At 37.6% G+C, this 20141-nt stretch overlaps 1 protein-coding gene across 3 annotated transcripts in view; it reads right to left on the reverse strand.

Annotated features, from left to right (window-relative positions):
• Window positions 1-20141, reverse strand: part of PDK3 (pyruvate dehydrogenase kinase 3) — a 61244-nt gene that overhangs the window by 18966 nt on the left and 22137 nt on the right. For all 3 annotated transcript variants that reach the window (XM_026103379.2, XM_026103378.2, XM_026103381.2), the window contains 3 exons: window positions 12465-12536; window positions 3757-3941; window positions 1550-1639 (listed from right to left, as the gene is read on the reverse strand). In XM_026103379.2, the coding sequence (XP_025959164.1) occupies window positions 1550-1639; window positions 3757-3941; window positions 12465-12536 (347 nt within the window). The remainder of the gene's footprint in view (window positions 1-1549; window positions 1640-3756; window positions 3942-12464; window positions 12537-20141) is intronic.

Consider the following 20141-nt stretch of genomic DNA (forward strand, 5'->3'; position numbering starts at 1 on the left):
AATAAGCTTACTGCAGGACAGTCAATGAGAGATCTAGAGACCCACCTCAGGCAGTTAAAGAGAATCTTTGCTAGAGGTGCCTTGAAGTGAAGTTCTTTAAACCATTTCTTTCACCTTTGAAGAGCATACAGAGCTTGTTCCTACTACAGATAGTGCCAAAGTTGATGTCTAAACTCTGACAAATTGCTCCAAATGCCACCTGTGCACCAGAACATTTTGGAATGCAAACTGACCCTTCCACCAACTCTAAGAAGAAATGACCCTAACTGCCTTGACTACATAAGCTCTGCCTTTAAGGTAATTTCATTTCTTTGAAAGACAACACTGGACACTGTTCACAGTGCCCTCATTTGTTGAGGGATATTTCTTCAGATGCAGATCTCTTTCAGCTCTTGGCTTTTAGAACTGGACTGAGCACGTTCTGACACTATGCATTCCTCAGTCCAAGGCAGATGGCAACTAGGAATTTGATGGATGAAAATGGATTCAAACATTGCTATTAGAAGGAATATTAAAATAAACAACAAATCTGCAACATATGCTAGGCTGAGGTCATAGCAGAGTAAGATCAAAAGAAAAGGAAGGTTTGAAAAAAAGGCTGCTTTAAAGCCAAAGGACTGGAAACCAAGAAGCCCGAATAATAGCAAAAAGTGTCTATACTACAAAATAAGCTATCATGCAGGTCAAATTCTGCCATAAGATTCTTTGCTCTTGCTTTCCCAAAAGCTGAGAGAAAGCAAAGGGGGGAAACACATTTTTCCCCTCTTGTAACTGCATAAACAGCAGTGAAGGCTAGAGAGCAGGATTCACTCCTACTGCAAAAGCTACCTGTAAATAGATATACCTAGAGCGTGAATCTTCAAACAAGTTCTTGAAGGGAGCAACATTGCCTCATGCATATGTACTAACATTCTATAAGCATATGAACATTCATAACATTAAGTAGATTTCAGATGAGAAGGTGCCAGGTTATTCAGATACAGTCATGACATACATGTCTTCTGCACCAAGAACAGACTGTGATACATTCAGATGCATGTAGTCAGGCTACATGATGGAATGTGGTATTTCATTAAAATATCCCTACACCTGAGGACATTTAACAAATCAGTCCTTAAGGAAAATCAGAAAATTACATTTATTCTTAATTTTCTTTATTACCAGTATTAAATAAAAATGCAGTACCTGAGAACCTAGCCCTAAGTATTTTGGAGGGGAAAAAAACACTTAAGGTTTAACAAAGCATTAAAATACTTAATCTGATATTTAAGAAGGACAGATTAAAGCCATAAAAAGTTCATTTGTCTTCCTAGTTCTATTAATATACCACAAGTTTCAACTTTCTGAATTACGAAGACATTAGAAATTCTCAATAAGCTCATGAGCTTATTTGTAAGTGACTGAAGATCTTTCATTTATTCTTTTTTCCAGTTTATTAAGTAGACATAAATTTTCGGTCTTTCATATCTGAATAATAAATGTATGAATATTCTAAATTTGGGGGGGGGGGGGGGGAAGGTTGATCAGAATATTAGCTTGATCTCCTTACCTTTAACCACCTCAGCCACATTACAATTAGGATCAATACTTCCAATATGTTTGGGATGAGCAGGATTAATATCGCCTCCAAAAAGAAGTGCTGAAAGGAAAAGGAAATGGCAATAAATTGTCTATTACACTTGAAGCAGCACAGAAAACTTAAATCAGATGACATCTGAAACTTACTGCATAGCACATCATTTTGTAAAAAGATACTCTTCCAAACTGCCAAAATTCTTGTTTAGGAAGACTGGTTACTCCCTTCCTCTCCCCCCATCCCCCTTATCGCTAAAACTAGCTAATATGGAAATAAAAGTGTGGCAGGGTTAAGGTGAAAATCTCCATTTCAAACTGGACTAGCAAATTAGATACAACTAAATTGTAAAATGCTTCATTCATATCATTATGTCTGTACAGGAGCAGTCATAATAATGGAAATGTCAATAAAAGGACTGAGGAACTGTAAGACAGCGTTAAAAGCCTTTTACACTCACCTAAGCTGCAATTTCACAGTCGGCAGAGAGGTCTCTCTCAGCTTCCTCCCTGACTTTCAGCAGTATATTCCCCACTCCCTCCTTTGCAAAAAGTCTGGCACTCACCAGACCCTTCACTGACCCAGTTTAACTCTTAAAAAGCAGGAATATTTTATACTTTTTTGCAGAGGTGGCTTTTCTCCTGTTTAGCAACTAGTCAAATCTGATAAAGAAACAGAGGCAGTAGGAGGTAAGCAAAAAACAAGGTGGAAGATTTTCCTATTCCAGTGATGGCAAGCTAATACACTGGCTCACTGCACCTTGTAGACTTGCACCATAAGAAACAGTTTGTCCATAATGAATCAAACAGAACTAGAAAGTACATAAAAAATTGTTTCCAAATTCTGCTTTCCAATTGCTCTTTTTCTTTTCAATATTTCAAGATTGATATCTGCCATCATGGATAGATCACTACAGTTTGTTAGCACAGAGAAGTTCTACTAGTTTAACTGAACTGTAAGCATCTGTAAGCTGGTGTAAGTTTCAAAAAGTTAAATGAGAATGTCCACAGGGAAAGCAAATTCAGTTTAGTGAAATAAATTTAATATTTTAGAACTAATGCAAATTATGTCCATACTTGGTCTAGAATTTCTGTTAAGATGAAGCTCTGACTTATTGTTAGCACTCTTCTAAGAAGGCCTTTTGACTTGCTTTGTTTCTGTCATTTGTCTGCCCAGATATAAGTAAAGAAAGCTGCATATTTATCTTACCTCTTACGCTTTGCCACATGGAAGTTATTTGTAGCCACATAATATGGCATTTGCTGATCACATAAAAGGTTATTAGAAAAGCATACAGCATATGACTCATAGGAAAATACCTTACACTACTCAAGTTTTGTTCCCTATTATTCGTCGTGTACCCGTATTTCTAAGGGTTCATAAGAGCAGAATACTGGGCCGTGAATGAAGCTCTAGAACTAAAGGGAAAAGATACACTACAAGAGATCACAATATTGACCTTAACTTTGTGCAGATCACTTTATACATGGTGGCACATACTAGTTATTAGGAGCTGTGCCAGCAACATCTTTTACTCCGCAATACGAATATATAAAAAAATAAGTTCATCAGTAATGTTACTAAACAATGAAATAGAACCTAATGACAAAGAATGACTAATTTTAGTATTTATTCATAAATGAGGAGTGGGAAGTAGAGACAGATAATGGTGATAATTTAAAACTTAAGTTAGAAATACTCAACTCACTCAACTCCTTTAAAAGGCAAGAAAAAAGACCAGATAAATTGCTGAAAAATTATGAAAATATATATAGTGTACAATCTCTTCAAAATCTTTGGCAGCCTTGGGTTTGATGATGAAATAAATGTCAACTTGACAAACTATGCTGAGAGATTTGTGAGTAGAAAGATACAGCTGCTCTACCACTACCTAAAAATAGTTGATGTGTTACTATGCAAGGTGTCTCTGCCAAAGAGATTAAAAAGTGACAGCCACACTGACAAAGCTAGACAATTCTGGAAGAAAGAGTTCTGGTGTTTTGGATTCATTTTCAGTAACGGAAAAAAGTACAAAAATAACTAGTTGCCACTATACCATTTACCATAATTAGTACAGAATAGTAAGAGTTAGTCATGAGTAAGAAAAATACCAAAACAAAGCTATGTCAGGTTTACAGGCAATAACTAATGAGATTTCAAAGATGAAAAAAGCAATTACTTACTGTGTTGGTTAATAAGCATACGGAAAGAGATGCGGTTGGTGTAGAATCTATCTAGAAAATACTGGATGTTACTGCTAACAAATGGATCAAAGCCATATTTTTCCTTGTATTCAATCACCCCTTGCGCCATGGTTGGAACCACATCATTGTGTCTGTTCCTGACTTTAATTAAAACATCTAAAAAGCTAAAGGAAACAAAATTAGAAACAAAATGTTAAGAGTATAATTAATCTCAACTTCTGTTTTCAACTCCTCACAGTATAATTATTTTATCTGTTATTTACTATCCCTCACAGTCAATGTAAAATTATCAAAAGGGAGAAGTCAAAATAAAACAGTACCTAAAAAAGCCTATTTAAAGAGAAATATTACTTCAACCTTTCATGAGGGTGATGCATTTAGGGCCTCAAGTTCAATTCTTCCTCCCCAAAACATTCGTTTAAATTAAGTCTCTCCTCACTGTTAACTCAGAACAAGAAGGCTTTTTTGTTTGTTTGTTTTTGTTTGTGGTTTTTTTTTTTTGTTTTGTTTTGTTTTAATATGCACCCTGGTAGCTCTCATATTCCCTGCATCCAACAGTGACTGGGAGACCAGAGACATAACCCAGGAGAAAACAACCTATCTTTCACACCTTCCTGATATGTTTTACACTTCATATTTCCTTTCAAGCCCCTCACCACCAAGAGTTTAATTTTAGAATATATTTCCTTCACCTGGCATCTACTCTGGTGAGTTGAAACACCAGGATAGGTAATTATCTGTGACTTGTGTTCAGTTTCCTTTTACACCACTGGATGGCAGAACACATTACAAGGGTGCTCTTTTTTTTTCTCCTCCTCTCCTAAGGATCCTTCCCTGCAGTAGGTCCGGATGTTTTAGGATACGAATTCCATGGCTTTTAAGAGTACCTATTTCGAAACAGCTTGGAGAATTCTTGTTTTTCTTGTCAAGGCACCTCAACACTTACGATCTTCAAATTGCTCATCCTTTCTTTTCACATGCAAACTCATACACACTTTAAACAGGATATTACTAGCCTTCTAAAGGCTAGACATGAAAAATCAGCACTACTCAACTCTGCTACATTCTCTAATATTAACCGATTATAAACACCATAATGATTATATGTTGTTCTTAAAAAAAAAAAAAAAGACACACAGAATAAAATGCAGACTTACAATGAAAGAAAAATTTGTTAGGTTATGCCTAGATCTGCAAATCTACAGATCCCTTTTTAAAAAAGACCCAACTGCAAAACATTCTCAGTAGATATCTAAACAAATACAGAAAATGTGATAATGTATTAAATATTTTATTAGAAGTACAATACACACCAATTAAGGAAGGAAAATACATTAAAACCATCAAAAGTAAAAAATGGCTACCAATTTGCCACTAGATTTAAAGCAGATGCTTCTTTTTTCACAACCAGTTGTCCAAGAGGACTGAAATTAAAATATACCATTCTTAACAAGTGATATACTTTTAAAATGATTTCTCCTGCTCTACACTGCCAGCTGCAAAGGAATGTAGGATTCATTTTTAACAGCTTTTTCACTATCCTCTGTCTAATCACCAGTTTCTGCAAGCGTATTAACAAACAATTCATTAGTCTTTCAAAACCGTATTTCATTGCATACAAAAGGGGAAGTCTCAACTGCCAAATTCCCCAATCTGAAGATTTGCACAGTACAGAAAGACTGTTTTTACCCACTTATCAATCTTGCTGACAGGACATCTTAAACCATTTTAATGCTTAAAAGGTTTGTAGACTCTTTTTATGTAAAGTCTTGATTCTGTGTGATCTGTAGCCATCCAGATCTGAGAGTTAAATAAGGACACAGGTTTCAACAGTTTTCATCTCTCTGCTTCACAGCTGAGAATGGCAAAACAGTTTTGGTTGCAGAGGAGCACAGTAGCAAAAAATCTTGTTTTCTCTGCTACTAATGTTTTTTTAATCTTTCATATCAATGACCATGCTGGCTTAAGAATAAATTCTTCAGAACAAAGCTTTTATTCAATAATACAGAGGTCAAGATACACTCTGGTATGTTCAACCCAGGGAGACTTCCATATGCCCCTCTGTCCCAGTTGGGGCATTCAACCACTTCTCTCAGCTGGAAGGTTTACAGAACTGATCAGGGGCTGTAGTGTTAGCTTGCTAGACAAGACTAGTGCCTAGCTGTACTCAAGCTTTTTCTCTGTTTCAGAGCAAAGAGCAAGGCATTAGCTTAAAACACAGCTGAGAAGCAATACTGACAATCATAACATCTAAAACCCAATAACTAAGCACTGTCTCTTGACTGACTTGCCGGCAGCTTTGCTTTTTGTTTTTAAATAGCTCCACTATCTACAATATATACATTACTGTGCTTACACATTCCAAGAGGGCAAGCTCTTCTCTGATATCCCACTACCAAAGTGCTTCAAGGCACAGAGCATGCCAGACAGGCAAAGGGCTAGGACATTCACCTGTCACAGAGCAGCAAATTATAGCTCAAATTCAAAGAAGTGCAAATACACACAGTAAAGGAACTCCTCAGTATTACAGGGATATGATGTCCTCCTGTTCTGTTTTCAAAGATGACTGATTTCACTCAAATGTTCCCACAAACAAAGATGCTTTTAAAGGACCAAACACATGGAAGTATGTATGCACATTACAAGGTGGGGAGGCAGAAGTCAGAACTAAACGTGCCTCCTTAATCTTGCCATCCCTTTCCGCCCTCCTCCATGCCCCCATGCAAACCCAAAAAGGCATCTGAAACTTTTACTTGTACCCATATTGTGGGAGAACGCATCAAGCAATTTTTAAAATGCTCTCATAGGATTGGCTGAGAAAAATCAACCGCGGGATAGTTCTGAAAATTTTATTTAACCAATTTTAACTCTGATTTTTCAAAATTTTGTGCATTGTATTTACAAAACCACATTGAATAAATAATGCAGTCTGACAGATGACAAATTATTAATATGAAGCTATTTCAGTTGAATGAGCTTCAGTGGGTTCTGTATTAACAAAAGAATGTTTGAGACATCAGCCTAGCTATTAAATAAATTAAGCCCATAGATTCCTGCAAAGACAATTAATGAATGTCACAACACAAGTTACTATTTAACTTTCCAATGATTGTATGTATTATTCTGTTTTGATCTATCACAGAACAAGAAAAGGAGACAAAAACATTTTTCAACATAAAGGCAGACGGCATTTTTCCAGGTCCATTTTACAGAGAGTATTATCTGAAGAAATAGAGGAAAAAAAAGTAGACAGTCAAAAAACTCATTTCAAATGCAACAGATGTGCAGTGGGGTTTTTTGTTTGTTTTGGGGTTGTGTACATGAGATTTGTTTTGTTTGGTTTTTTTTTTCTTGTTTTGACAAGTGCTTGTTGGTAGTTGAGAATCACCAGATAGACACAAGTTCACGTTCTGAAAGATTTCTCTACTAGAAGTGTAGTTACTTTAAAAGTAGTATTAAAAAAAGTTATAAAAGTACCATAAAGTAATATTTCACCTTACTTCAAAGTAATAAAATGGCATCTTAATCAAATCTGCTTCAATATTTACTTATTTCAAACTGCTAACAGAATCACTGTTGTAATCTTAGTGCTGCAGAAAGGAAATTTCTTTTTCTTTACCAAGTTTCTTCGGAGTGTGTTATGCATATGCACATTCACCCTGATACTACTTTAGCTGCTACACACACACACACCCCTCCTCCACCAAGAAAGAAGGTAGGAAAAAGACAAAAATCAGCATGGAAACTCACAGGTATAGGGTGTGGGATAAGCTGGGTTTGAATGTACATATGAACACCACATTTTACAAAACTTCAGTTTTTGAAAAACAGTTTCTTCCTTTGTGCATTCATCTGCATGCATATTGACCCCACGGGAAATTCTAACACTCCTTCGTCAGCTTACACACACTACCAAACGTCAGCGCCTTATCTTAACACTCCTGCAATCAGGCAGCCTGACAGAAGTGTGAAAAGCTTTCCACCTGACTATTCTACAGCTGAAGGAAAGAGATTTGTGCTATCAAAAATGCAGAGGTTTTTGAGCTTTTGCCATATGCCCATACGACTGACAGCAACACTGACCTGACAACTGTGCAGTAAGTCAGCAGCATACAGTCCACTAAGCAGCAGAATCACCACGATAAAGAAATCGAAGCACCTCTAAACCTCTGTATCACAGAAATACTGTGACAGGAAGTCCCTTTTAAGCATTTTGTCCAATGTACAGGAAAAGGCAACATATTTTGGAATGAACAGATGTCCTCAAATTCCTGCACTGAGAGCAGACATAAATTGGGCTAGTTTGACAAGCAATTTTTCAGCATTAGCATTAGCTTAGTCTCTGCTGATACATGTTCATCCCGTCCAGCATGCTGGCACTGCTGCTTTTTTGTAAGCCATGTGGTGCAGTAGGTCAGGGACTAATATGGCTATTTTTCAGCCAAATCGATTTCCACTTCACCTTATTGCCTGGCTTCATAGACAGCTATGCCAGTTACACGGACAACATCCATAATCCCACAACACTGATATGCAAAATGTTCTCCTCAGGAAGACCACCCTGAATTCTTAGAATATCTGAATGGGCTCCCCAGACAAGCAGACATGTGGCACAAATAGAGGATATTTTTATATAAACCACAAGGAGGGTGTAAACAGGGTCTCTAAAAGGAAACAAGCAACGTGAGCAGAGGAGGACAAAGGAACAAAATGCTCCAGCTATTGGGCAGTCATGACTAAGCCCTGAGCATCCAACCTGGCCTCGTTCCAGGCTGAGCAGTCAGCCAAAGAGACAACACACAGGCCCTGGCTCAAAGGACAACTGGAAAACTTTCAGAGCTCTTTAAGAAATGTTAGAGTTTACCAAGGAATTAAAAATCCCCCCAATCTGGCACTAAAAAACACAAAAACCACTCTACTTTGACAAAAAACGTTTTCCTAGCTGCTGGCAGGTACTTGAGGAAGCTAAGTATCTGCATTGGAAAGATTCATACCAACAATAATATTCAAATCATGTGACTGACATCAGAAAACTGGGATATAACAAGACTACTGAACATCTGTCTCTGAATACAATGATACTGGCGACACCAGGCTATTTTCTTTGCTTCTTGGTAGTCGAGGACAATGGCAGAACTGAGGCAGGGCACACCTGTGCATATCAGACCTCTTCACAAAATGGTTTTGGTTAACAATATCTCAAGCAAGAAAGGGAACTTGACTATCAGTAAAAGAAGCTGAGGTCTACCTCAGCTGACCGGAGGACCAACAGGGTGCTCATTCCACTACCAAAAAATCAACTCTGGAAGTCTGCATGAATTTTGAGAGCATGAAGTGGACACCACATTAAGCTCCAACCAAAAGCTCTTGGAGCAGAAGGACTTTCATCCAGGGCAGTCTCAGGTTTTCAAATACTAAGTTAAAGGAAAAAAGAGATGAGCCCACCATGAAATGCACAAGTCATCTGATAGCACACAGGGCACTAACCAGGATGGGCAATGTGATGTTTAGAGCCCCAAGGATGAAGGTCTGGGTCTAGCAGCTTTTCTGTAATCTGAAGCTAGCAGCTCAGTGCAGGAGCAAGAGTCCAGCTGAGAGGAATCAAGAGACAGAGCAGGCTCCAACCCCTCTTTATACATCACCTTATACCTGGTAGACTAAGAGATACATACCACAGATACTATTAGGATAAGAAAGGCTCTGGTTCAAAGGACTGGGCACACTTTATAGTGTGAACTTCCACATGTCCTCCTCTAAACAAACTGATCTGGTGAGGAAAAGTACTATTGCAATTCATACATCACTAAAAACACTACCCACAAAGTTGCAGATAATGGGTCAAATTCTGAATTCAATCATACATAGAATTACAAAAGAACATAAAAGTATTATGAAAACATTACTGAACTCTTGGAACTCATTTTTTTCCACTGATAAGTAGTTCATTAACTAGTAGAGTTACCAGTATTCCCAGTTCTCCTCTGACAACAAAGATACAAAAGTAGGATAGAGCTAGACACCTGCAATATGGAATGCTGGTACAGCAGTTGAGTAATTTTTTTTAGCTTTATTCTACTGGGTTATTGCAATTGAAATATGGACACAGCTGTTAAGAGTAGTTTTAAGAGACTCAGTTTGCCAAGAATACTGAAAAAATTGCTAATTACAGTGCAAGACTTAATTAAATGGCATAGCCTTTGGAATGTTAGGAAGAGCTGACATGCAAAGAGCAGAAAAATTAATCTGACTTTCTAATCTTAGGTAGCCTACCCAATATTGTCAATAAGAATAAATCTGATCTTTAATCAGATAATTTGGGTTTTGTCTCTTTTCATTGTCAGAGTCCCTAGCTGGACTTTATCTCAATGGGTAGCAAGAAGTTCCCAACATCTTTATTTAATTATAAACACATATAATACTATAATTGCAAGATTACAAAGATTTTGACAATTATTCTGAATGAGTAAATACTTGGTACATCACACTAATTCAGAGCATCTCAAACAAAATTTTACATTACAATAAAACAGTATTAAGAATGCCCATTGTCCATATGACAAAACCAGATAACACATCTGGCAATCATGAACAGACTCCAAAAACAGGTCCCCATGGAAAATTTCTAAAATATCAATTTTAAAACATCAACATTTGAATATTTTGATCTACCTCAAACCTCTGAAGTCCACAAAAAGCTGAAATTTAGTTACCCAAATACGGAACATAAATGGTACTAGAAGCTTCATAACCACCTTGTCCTCGAGCTGCACATTCAGAACATTATAGGTTTCATAAGACCTGTGTTACATTTGCCAGGCTTGCTTAGATATCTAAGGCAGCATATGTCATCTCAAAGGACAACAAACATCTAAGTTTTGGTAACTTAATCCCACTCAAAATGTTCTAAGTCAAATAGTAGGAAATCTTATTGCTAAACTAGTCACAAACAGAAATTCTTATCCCATCAGCAAACAAGTTGTGAATACAGAATCACAGAAAGTAACAGCTAGAAATGGTGAAAGAGATCATGTAATTCATCCATTACAGAATAAGCATGTCCATTAAGCATCACCAAAAGATGTCTAGTCTATTCTTGAAAGCTTTTAATACAGGATGCTCTACAGACTTCTGACAGTCTGTTTCAATTTGTTCTCACTAATCTTAGAATTTGTACTTTTTGCCCTGTATGCAATCTCAACTTTAATAAAAAAGATCAACTGTTTTATAATTTTTCCTTCATGTGGAGCAACTGATCATGCTTTATTACAGTGTATTTTCTACACGCTCACAGACTTCCACAGTCCCTTCAATCTCCTCTTTGCTAGTCTAAACAAATCCCTTTGACTTTTCTCAGAGGTGGAATTCTCCACACCTTTAATTCTTGATCCTTTTCCCTCGATACTGTCCATTTGTGTTTTAATTCTTTAATAGGTAGCACCCAGAACTGTGCACCAGCTCAGGACTCGCACTGAGAAAATAGTTACTTTCCACTTGTTCAATAACATTACAGTTGACTCATTCAGCCTAAATCTTTGCATCTCCCCACAGTTCTGTCACTCAGCTAATCTGTTTTTTCTGCACTTCATTTTCTCATACATGCACTTTACACTTAAAAAGTAAAGTGAAAAGAACTCAGAGAATATCCCCACAGCCAAAGGAGTATATAGTCTCAAATGTACTACCTCACAAAACTCGTACCAAAGCTAACATAACATCAGCTAATGAATCTGAAGCTAACGCTGTTTTTCAGTTATGTTAAGCTAACTGGATGAAGACAAAGCATCATTTTTGCACAACACAGGTCACGTCTTGCATAGAGCATTTATTGGACTGCAAAACATTTTATGAACATTACTATCAAGCACTGCTTGTTCTGTCAGACAGAGTTTTCAGAGCCTAAAAGAGAAGTCAAGTTTAAAAGACAAGTTGCCCTACGAAAACTAAGCAACAGAATAAAAAATGTGCAAGAACTAATCACCTGAAACAAAGTTGGCTGCTGTACGGTAGAAGGTAAGTACAGAACATGTATTTTTATTTTGCTGTTATTCCCTGATACATGCATATAGACAGACAGATGTGTGTATACAGACACAGTGGTGCACCTGTCTTCACTTAAACATTCTGAGTGTTTTGTCTGTACAAATTTCAAAGAAACATTCTGATGGCAATTTTATAAGAAGTTGTTGATAGAGAAAATTTGTTAAGCTTTCTTATCATCTCCAAACATAAGCAATCTTACTCAATGAGGTAGCTGAATGCAGTAAGTGAAGTATAAAAAAAAAAAAAGCTTTTACATAAAGAAATTGATACATTGAGTGCTTTCAATTTAAAATTTCAGAGTATTAATATGTTAATATACATTACATAAATCAGGGAACTGAGCTTAATTTAGTAGTATTTGCTATATGAGTATATTCTTGCATGCACATTGTCTTTTTAATATAGCCTCAGCAGAAGCATTTCATGCCATTTCTTAATCTATTAGATTGTATATATGCAACATCGATTTTTTAAATACACTTTGATTTTTCCATACTCAGCATTAGTTTACAATTTTGGTCTTTATTGCATGAATTCTACCTTGCAAGTAAGACCACTGCTATGCTATAGTACCAAAAAACCCCAAACTGTTTTTGAAACAAATTATTATTTGAAAATAAACTGTCACAGGAAAACAAATTACTCACTCATCCAAAACATGAGGATCCTCAGGACTTTTATTTTCATATTCTAAAAGCTCAAGGAAGCTCTGCATGTACCTGAAATAAGCAAAGATGATACAGAAAGAGTTCAAATTAAAATACTTAAAAAAATTCAAAAGTAATTTAGATTTAAACATTAAGACTACAACCTTATCTGAAAGGACAAAAGCACAGTACACAGAGTTCTCTGCAAAGGCTAAAATAAGACTGGACACTAACAAAGGGGAAGAAAGTAACTACTATATATTGAGTTAAAAAACAGTACGTGTAACTCCATAGTCCACACTTCACACAAACTGCCATTCAAATCAATCTATAGCTAACAGGAGCATTTCACCTCTTCAGTTAGGTCTGTAATTTCAGGTAACTTAGTTCATCCCTGGATCTTGATTTCCTGGTCATCCACTTTATATAATGTTAGTTTGCTCCTACATTCTTCATGCAGTGATCTAGCTTTCCTTCCAAAAATCCTCAGGCAGAGTTCTGAAGCAAGTGCACTCCAGGGAATGCCCCTAAGTAGTAGCATGGACAAGGCTGTATCAAGCAGGTCCTACAACAGTATCCCAAGAAACTATGCACCTTCAGACACTCCCATATCTCCTCACACTGTACATCACTCCGGACATACCACGTTACCTTCAATTTCGTAAAAACACTGCTCTAAGCTCCAGTTCTCCTTAGTTCACATATTCTGCACATGTAAAATAGTGACTGAGGCTCAGAGCCAGAGAGGTACCAAGCAGGACCCAAAGGAGACCTAGGACAAAGCGCCACTTCACATGAACATGGCCAGCCTGTTCTGGAGGAAACTGGCCCAACACCACTATAAATGCCACCACTGCACACCACTTGGCTCCTAGGCCAAGTATCACTTCCTGAAGCAGGCACATTTAGCAGTACAGACGTAGCTTTAAAGATTACAGAATTTGGCCCCATTTCTTGAAGTAACTCACACAAAGTATCAATCACAAGCATAAAACAAAAAGGTAAGGTTTCAACACTACGACTAGGAGGAGATGTCATTCCTTTCCCTTTTGCCCTTTGCTCCTGGGTAACATACACTATGCCCCTTGCCACCTACACTATGGCAACATCAATGCTCATCAAATCTTGTTAAGATTGGCTTAAACAGGCTATGAAACCTCACCCTATGTTTTCAAGTTAAAGCAAAGCTTCAGCTAGCACTGCTGTCTGCACAACTCCCTCCAGAACCACACGCTTCCACTCCACCCCCGCAATTCAGTTAGAGCCATTGCAGGACAGCAAGAGGAACCTGATCAGTATACTAAAAGCTATTTTTCTTTTTTAGAGGCTGTTTAGTTTTAATGTGGATCAGTAGCTGATCTCATCTCACCTGTCAGACTCAAAACAATGGAGCAGTGGAAGCGCATGGCTGAAGGCAGGGAGCAGGCAGGACTCTCACCAGCAGTGCACTTCCTACACCTCCCACGAATCTACCTACACCCTGTACCTACTACCACCCTATTTAAGTAGGATGCCTCAGTTTAGCCACAATTATCAAGGTATCACAGATGTGGAAAGAAGCAGGCTTCCTTTGATGAACAGCACACAGTTCTTCCAAAGTGAGCATCATTATACAATGCATTAAAAAAAAATCTAGTAGGAGCACACCATAACTCCAACCCATTAGGAAGCCAACTTCATCAACCTACAGTACTTTGATAGGAGATCCATGTTACAGACATTCAAAAAAACACCAAACCAACAACAACAACAAAAAACACTCACAAACTTTTTGGAGGTTTTAACCACATCTCTCCACATCCACATAGGAAATGACAATTTATGTAAGTAAGCAAGAAGGAGAAAATACTTTAGAAGTGCTAACAAATAGTTAAGAAACCCTTTACTAGTGAAGTCCACCAACATTTGAAGTTAGGTATGAAATGGAGCCAAAATGTTTAAGTACTACCAGGATTATTACTCTGTTTCAGCACTGCTGAAGCCAAGCGAAGGAAGGGACATGAAATGGAAGTAGTCACAACCATAAGTGATGAAGAGCAGGGACTTAAGACAGGAAACATGTAGAAATGAGACCTGTATTGCAAATGTTGAAAACTGGACATTACCCCCAGTTCTCCTGCCAGAGCACAGGTCCACTTACACATAGCAACTCTAGTGTTGCAGGAGACTGTACAAAGAGGACAAAGTGCAGTGGGGCCAACAAGTTTATTAGGCAGAACAGTACTAGGAAAAGAAAGTTTGTCTATAGAAATTGTGTAAAGCTTCTGGAATAGTCTGGAATGACTCCAATGGAGATGAGCTTTCCCTAAAGCAGAGAAAAATCCTTAGATTTTTTTCCAGGGAGATTAAAATTTTCAGCAGGGTCAGCATGGTAACATTAGCTTCTGTCCTTCTGTTCTGGTCCTACTGCAACTGTTGCAAATGTCTACAGAAATGCTTAAAAGCTTGTTTATCAGTTACAAGTTTGGAAAGTAGCTGATGTCTCTAGTACTGCGTATTTTAAAACCTACTCTCTTGCAAAGCTAGAAGACTAGCAGCAGTTTAGGACCATTACGCCATCCTTCCATGAATTCAAGAAATTGTCTAGGGTTGCTTCAGGGAACAGGCAGTGACTTCGTGAAGCCAAAGCCCACCATACACCACATACCTGTTCCCAAAAAGTGCAACATTTAGCTATTTGAAAGATAATGAAGCAGTCCTTCCAAAGAGAATTCTTTAATAGAAAGGAGAAGGCATGCAGGGACTTCAGAAATGCACACAATTTAACTATACAGAGACAGTATATATGATGTGGAAGATGGAGAGAGGCAGGGGCAGAACCAGTTTGGCAGGTTGCTTTGCAAATGAGGGAATGAGGAAAATTCATCTCCTTTGAGAATGAGTCCTTCCATGCACCTCCCTTTCAATAATTCTCATGAGAAAAAAGCTGCTTCACTCTCTGAACTCAGCTCCTTCATCTAAGAGATTGAACATCCAACATAAGTCTCTCAGTTGTGAGTGTTCTCACTGCTTGTTTTGAAGAGGTACATTTTCTTCAACACCATCATCCTCAGATGAATCAAGGTCAGTCAAGTGAATCAAGGATAAAGGATGGAAAAAGGCATAACAATGACAGTTAGCAAAGCACAGTATTAAGCAATTGGTAATGGAACTCCAAAATGAAAGATGGAAAAGTGGTGGATGACAGGGGGTTGCTGTGGTACTTTATGGCCCCAGCTCGGCTCTGCAGAACCAAACGTTTCCGAAGACAATTTTGATTTCTTGCCAAATCAGACAATCTAATGTAGAAGGAATGCTTAAGACTCATTGCTGTGCCCAATCTTGCTGCAGCCAGTGAGGGACAAACATTGCTCTTTCACAGCCTCTAGTGAATTTATGACTCTCAGCAACAAGTTTTCACTACCTCCTTCACTGTTTCTTCAATAAACAACTCTTTCTTACCCAAGACCCTGTCAATAAAATGAATTGAGGAAAGAATTTAAGTCATCCAATCCATATTTGTCTCAAAGACAGATATCACTTTATTTCTTTTCCTTGTCCTGTCTTTATTTCCCTCCGCATACCCTTCTACATGTGTGTCTGCTCTTCTACTGCCAACTTCATAATGGCAACAACAGCTCTTTCAGCCACCTAGAACATCCAGGGTTGCAAACTCAGTTTTCCAAGGAAATTCAGAAATCTGTGCCATGAGACAGTTGATAATTTCTCTGGTCACAGGTAAGTCAGAGGACACTATCAGGAGGCTGCTGATCCCTGGCTGTCATCATACAGAAATATGAAAGCCTTGTTTCTGAAGATCCAGGAAAACACCACACTTACAAAGCAACACAGTAGATGCTTCTTACTAGAAACATCCTACTAGAGATTTTGGATCACTAGTAATCCAATGCTCATCTGAGAATAACAAAGCAATGAATATTTCTGGTACTAAATGTAGCTGATACCTGATTTTTATGCTATTTTAATTTGGTTGTCCACTAAAATTGGTATGCTGTACCGAGATTTGTATACTCTGCTTGCTTACTGGGACATTGGTCCTAAGACTGCTAACCCTAGAATAATCAACCATGTCACTAATCCTGTATTGAAGGATCAGCACTTTTACTAGTGTACCAGGCAGAAACAAGCCAAGCGTTTCTCTCATCTAATGGAAGACAACATTGCGCAGAAAACTGCCTTGGTCAGAAAAAGACTAAAGCAGGTCTCAGCCAGAAAGCAGCAGCCAAACATCGTCACCAGTCTTCAGTGTAACCAGCAGGCAGAACAGCTTCTTAAGTCATCATGCTGAAGGCCCAATACATAGCACCAATGAAAAACTGAAAGTTTCTGAAAGAAAAGGAAGTTACATAAACTAAATGCTCTAAGGAAATTTATGAGAAGACTACGCTAATCTATTTAGTCTCTGCGGTGACAGAGAAGCTACAGAAACAAGGCAACGCTTTTCCTTTATACAGAATTGGCAACAATATCTCAAAGATGTCTCTTTCTGTTTCTAGAGGAAATCAATATTACTTTAGAAGTCAAGTTTGTAGTTCATTAGCACAAGCACTGTGATCAGTAAGTTAAAAAGACCAGCTCAAAGAAGAAAATGTTACTTTCCTTAACTCCAAATCTAAGTCATTCTAACTTCCTTTATCACTCTTACTCTCTTATCACTCTTGACATACACTCTTGAATTTCTTTCAATCCTTTGACTAAATTAAGCTGGAAACAACCCTAGCTCAAACAAACCTAAGCCACTAACTGATGCTTGCCATTATGTATCACCCAACTTGGGGTCTCCTGTGTAGCTTTTATATTAACCCAGGTCTCTAAATAAAACCTAGAGCTGCAAATGCCGTACATCTTTTTCTTTTATTCTGTTGTGATTGATTTTTCAAACTGCTTACAAGATTTATCCCCTTAACAAGAACAGCTCACAATTAAAGAAAACTAAAAACTTGTGTAAAAGGAATTTGTAACTTTGAACTGTAATAAATAATTCACAATGTTGCCTTAACAACAAGCTACAGTAGAATCTGTCTAATGAAAACAGCACTAGTCAGCAATGTAATTCACTCCTGTAACAGTCAGTGTGCGTGTGTGTGTGCATGTGTTTGTGTAGTATCATTCCCCTTTCATCCAATTCATCTATTTCCTTGAATTTTCATTTGATTTAAAACTGCAGGGGGAGATGTGAATAACTGAAGGTGATAACTGCAAGATTCACTAAGCACTGAAAAGCAACACCTGGTGATGTTTAAAACACACTTCACATGTAATTTACCAGTCAGCTAGAATAAAGGAGAAAACTACTAAAACAACCAGTGATTTGCTGTACTATTAAATGCATACAATTATACAGGACACAGACCTACAAAAAACTGTAGAAATGGAAGAAATGAGAGTATCAATTACATTTTGCTATTTGCAGTGAGTCATCAAAAGCAGAAATCAAAGCCTATGCCCTTCAAATCCGTTGTCTTTTGCTGTCCAATTTTTTTTTTAAAACAATATACCACAATTGCTTGGGAAAGCTGTTTTGGTTTCAAGCACTCTTTGGTTTCAAGCACTTGTTCTTCTGTTAATTAGCACAATGTAGGTTAACTTCTTGTTAATTAGTCTAAGTGAAATAATTTCAGTATGGCACATTTTTTACATGAAATCAGTGTAAATGGCCATAATGTCAACTCCAAATTTTTTACTACCTTTTTCCTTCAATTTTTCTTTACTCATGCAAGATACACATAATGAAAAAATAAAGGTATTTCACTAAGATTTTCCTTCAGAAACAAACAAGCATTTAAAAAAAAAAAAGAAACAAATCTCCATGGCAACACAATCTTGATATGACTGATCTGCATTTTGTGCAACACGCACACTATCACTTTTAACATTTTATAAACTCTGACCTTATCCATGCCTAGGTTTAATGTAACAATTTTCCCACATTACATTAGTGATGATATCGTTTAATAAGCAGTTCTGCCACGTGTTCAGAACTCTACCTGCAGTGCACTTCAGACTTCAAGTCTCGAAGCTGGCCTAGAAAGGCCCACTCCTTTAGAACTAGGAAGACGCCCATTAACTTCAAAAAACTTAAAATTTAAGTTGCTGATTCCTAACATGCTGACTGTTGATCTATTATTTGGAATCACTGCAGTTCACAGCTAGCGTGCATAAAAACTGCGCTACTGCTTTGATCAGCTTTCTTCCTTCCCTTGCTACTTCATGCAGAACACACGCACGCTAAGTTATAAACTTTAACTGAGACAGAGTTAATGCCTTAGTTCTGTGCAGACTGAAATGCAAAAGACAAATATTGTTTTTATCAGTTCACTGTGTGGGCAATTCCGGCTTTGCTCAGAAGAGTGTAGCTGAGCAGCACGAAGCAAGGCCAGCTGTTTCCCTTACCCTTTCTGCTTCACACCAGGCACACCAGAGGGGAAGGAGGCAAAGACTGCACCTTTTGCAAGAGCAATCAAGCAATCAGCTGGAAAAACCTCCTGTTCTGCAGCACAGTGCGGTCAGGGAGTGGGGTACAGGAAGCAAAGCGCCTGCAGCACCACCACCACAAAGACAGATTAGAAAACTCAGAGGACAAAAGGGCCTGTGCCTGCAGCAAGGAACAGATTCTCAGAAACGTCAGGAGGAGGCTGCTTCTCAAGGGACCAGTGATAGGTTCTGAAACTCATGCAATTCATAACGATACAGACTGGCCAGCCAGAGGACTGATGGGAAAGGATCCATGCTGCACAGCAGGCAGGGCTGATTTGCTTTCCAACTCCAGCAAACCTGTGTTTCATCTATTTACAGAGCCACCTTGCTCTAGTTCAAAAGTTTTGCAAAAATTACTTTATAAATTTGGAGCCTTTTGTATTTTTGGCATGCTGATATTAAAAAATACATGGGGAAACCACATCTTAAAGCTCCAGCTAATTTGGAGCCTCATCATCAGCACAGTCCTAGTACAATGTGGTAGTGTAAATAAGTCATAATTATGCTGGTGACTAGACAAATTACTGGAAATTAGCAAGTAAACAGATTAAAGTGAATAACACATTACAAAATGTCTATGCTCACTTGTGGCAAATGTACATCAAGTTTTTAGGTGTGCATATTAATAAGCTGTCAAGCTTCCTCAACCTGTGATGTATAGTAAAAGTGAAGTTTCAGGACTGTGAGATCTGATCTGAAAAATCTTTCCTGAAGTACAAAACAACCAGTGCTTCAAGGAGAGGTATCCTCAATTTACAAGTTTGCTAAACAGTTAAATTCATATTGAGGCTCTACTGCATAAAATTCAGGAATCTCTCTCTAGATATCTCTAAAAAGTAGATTAAAAAACAATTACAAATATGCTTTGAAAGTGCTATCATCATAGCTGCCTAATACTCAAGGTCATTGGAACTGAAGTTAATAGGACAATGGTTTAAAAAAAAAAAAAAAAAAGAAAAAAAAAGAAAAGAAAGCTAACTGGTGCAGTAAGTTTTGCCAAAGATTCATTACTGGTAAACGTGCAACAGTAGGCCTTACAATTTAAAAGAAAAAAAAAAGAATTCTCTGTTCTTGACAGCTTTACTGGGCCCTAATAAATCTGGTCCTTCTACAGGTTTTGTTGGTATTTTTTTTTTTTAAGAAACAATTTTAAAAAATCTAAACTAGAAAACAAAATAAGTTCTTTAAAGTCCACATCTA

The sequence above is a fragment of the Dromaius novaehollandiae genome, chromosome 1, assembly GCF_036370855.1.
Source record: "Dromaius novaehollandiae isolate bDroNov1 chromosome 1, bDroNov1.hap1, whole genome shotgun sequence".
NCBI classification, from domain to species: domain Eukaryota; kingdom Metazoa; phylum Chordata; class Aves; order Casuariiformes; family Dromaiidae; genus Dromaius; species Dromaius novaehollandiae.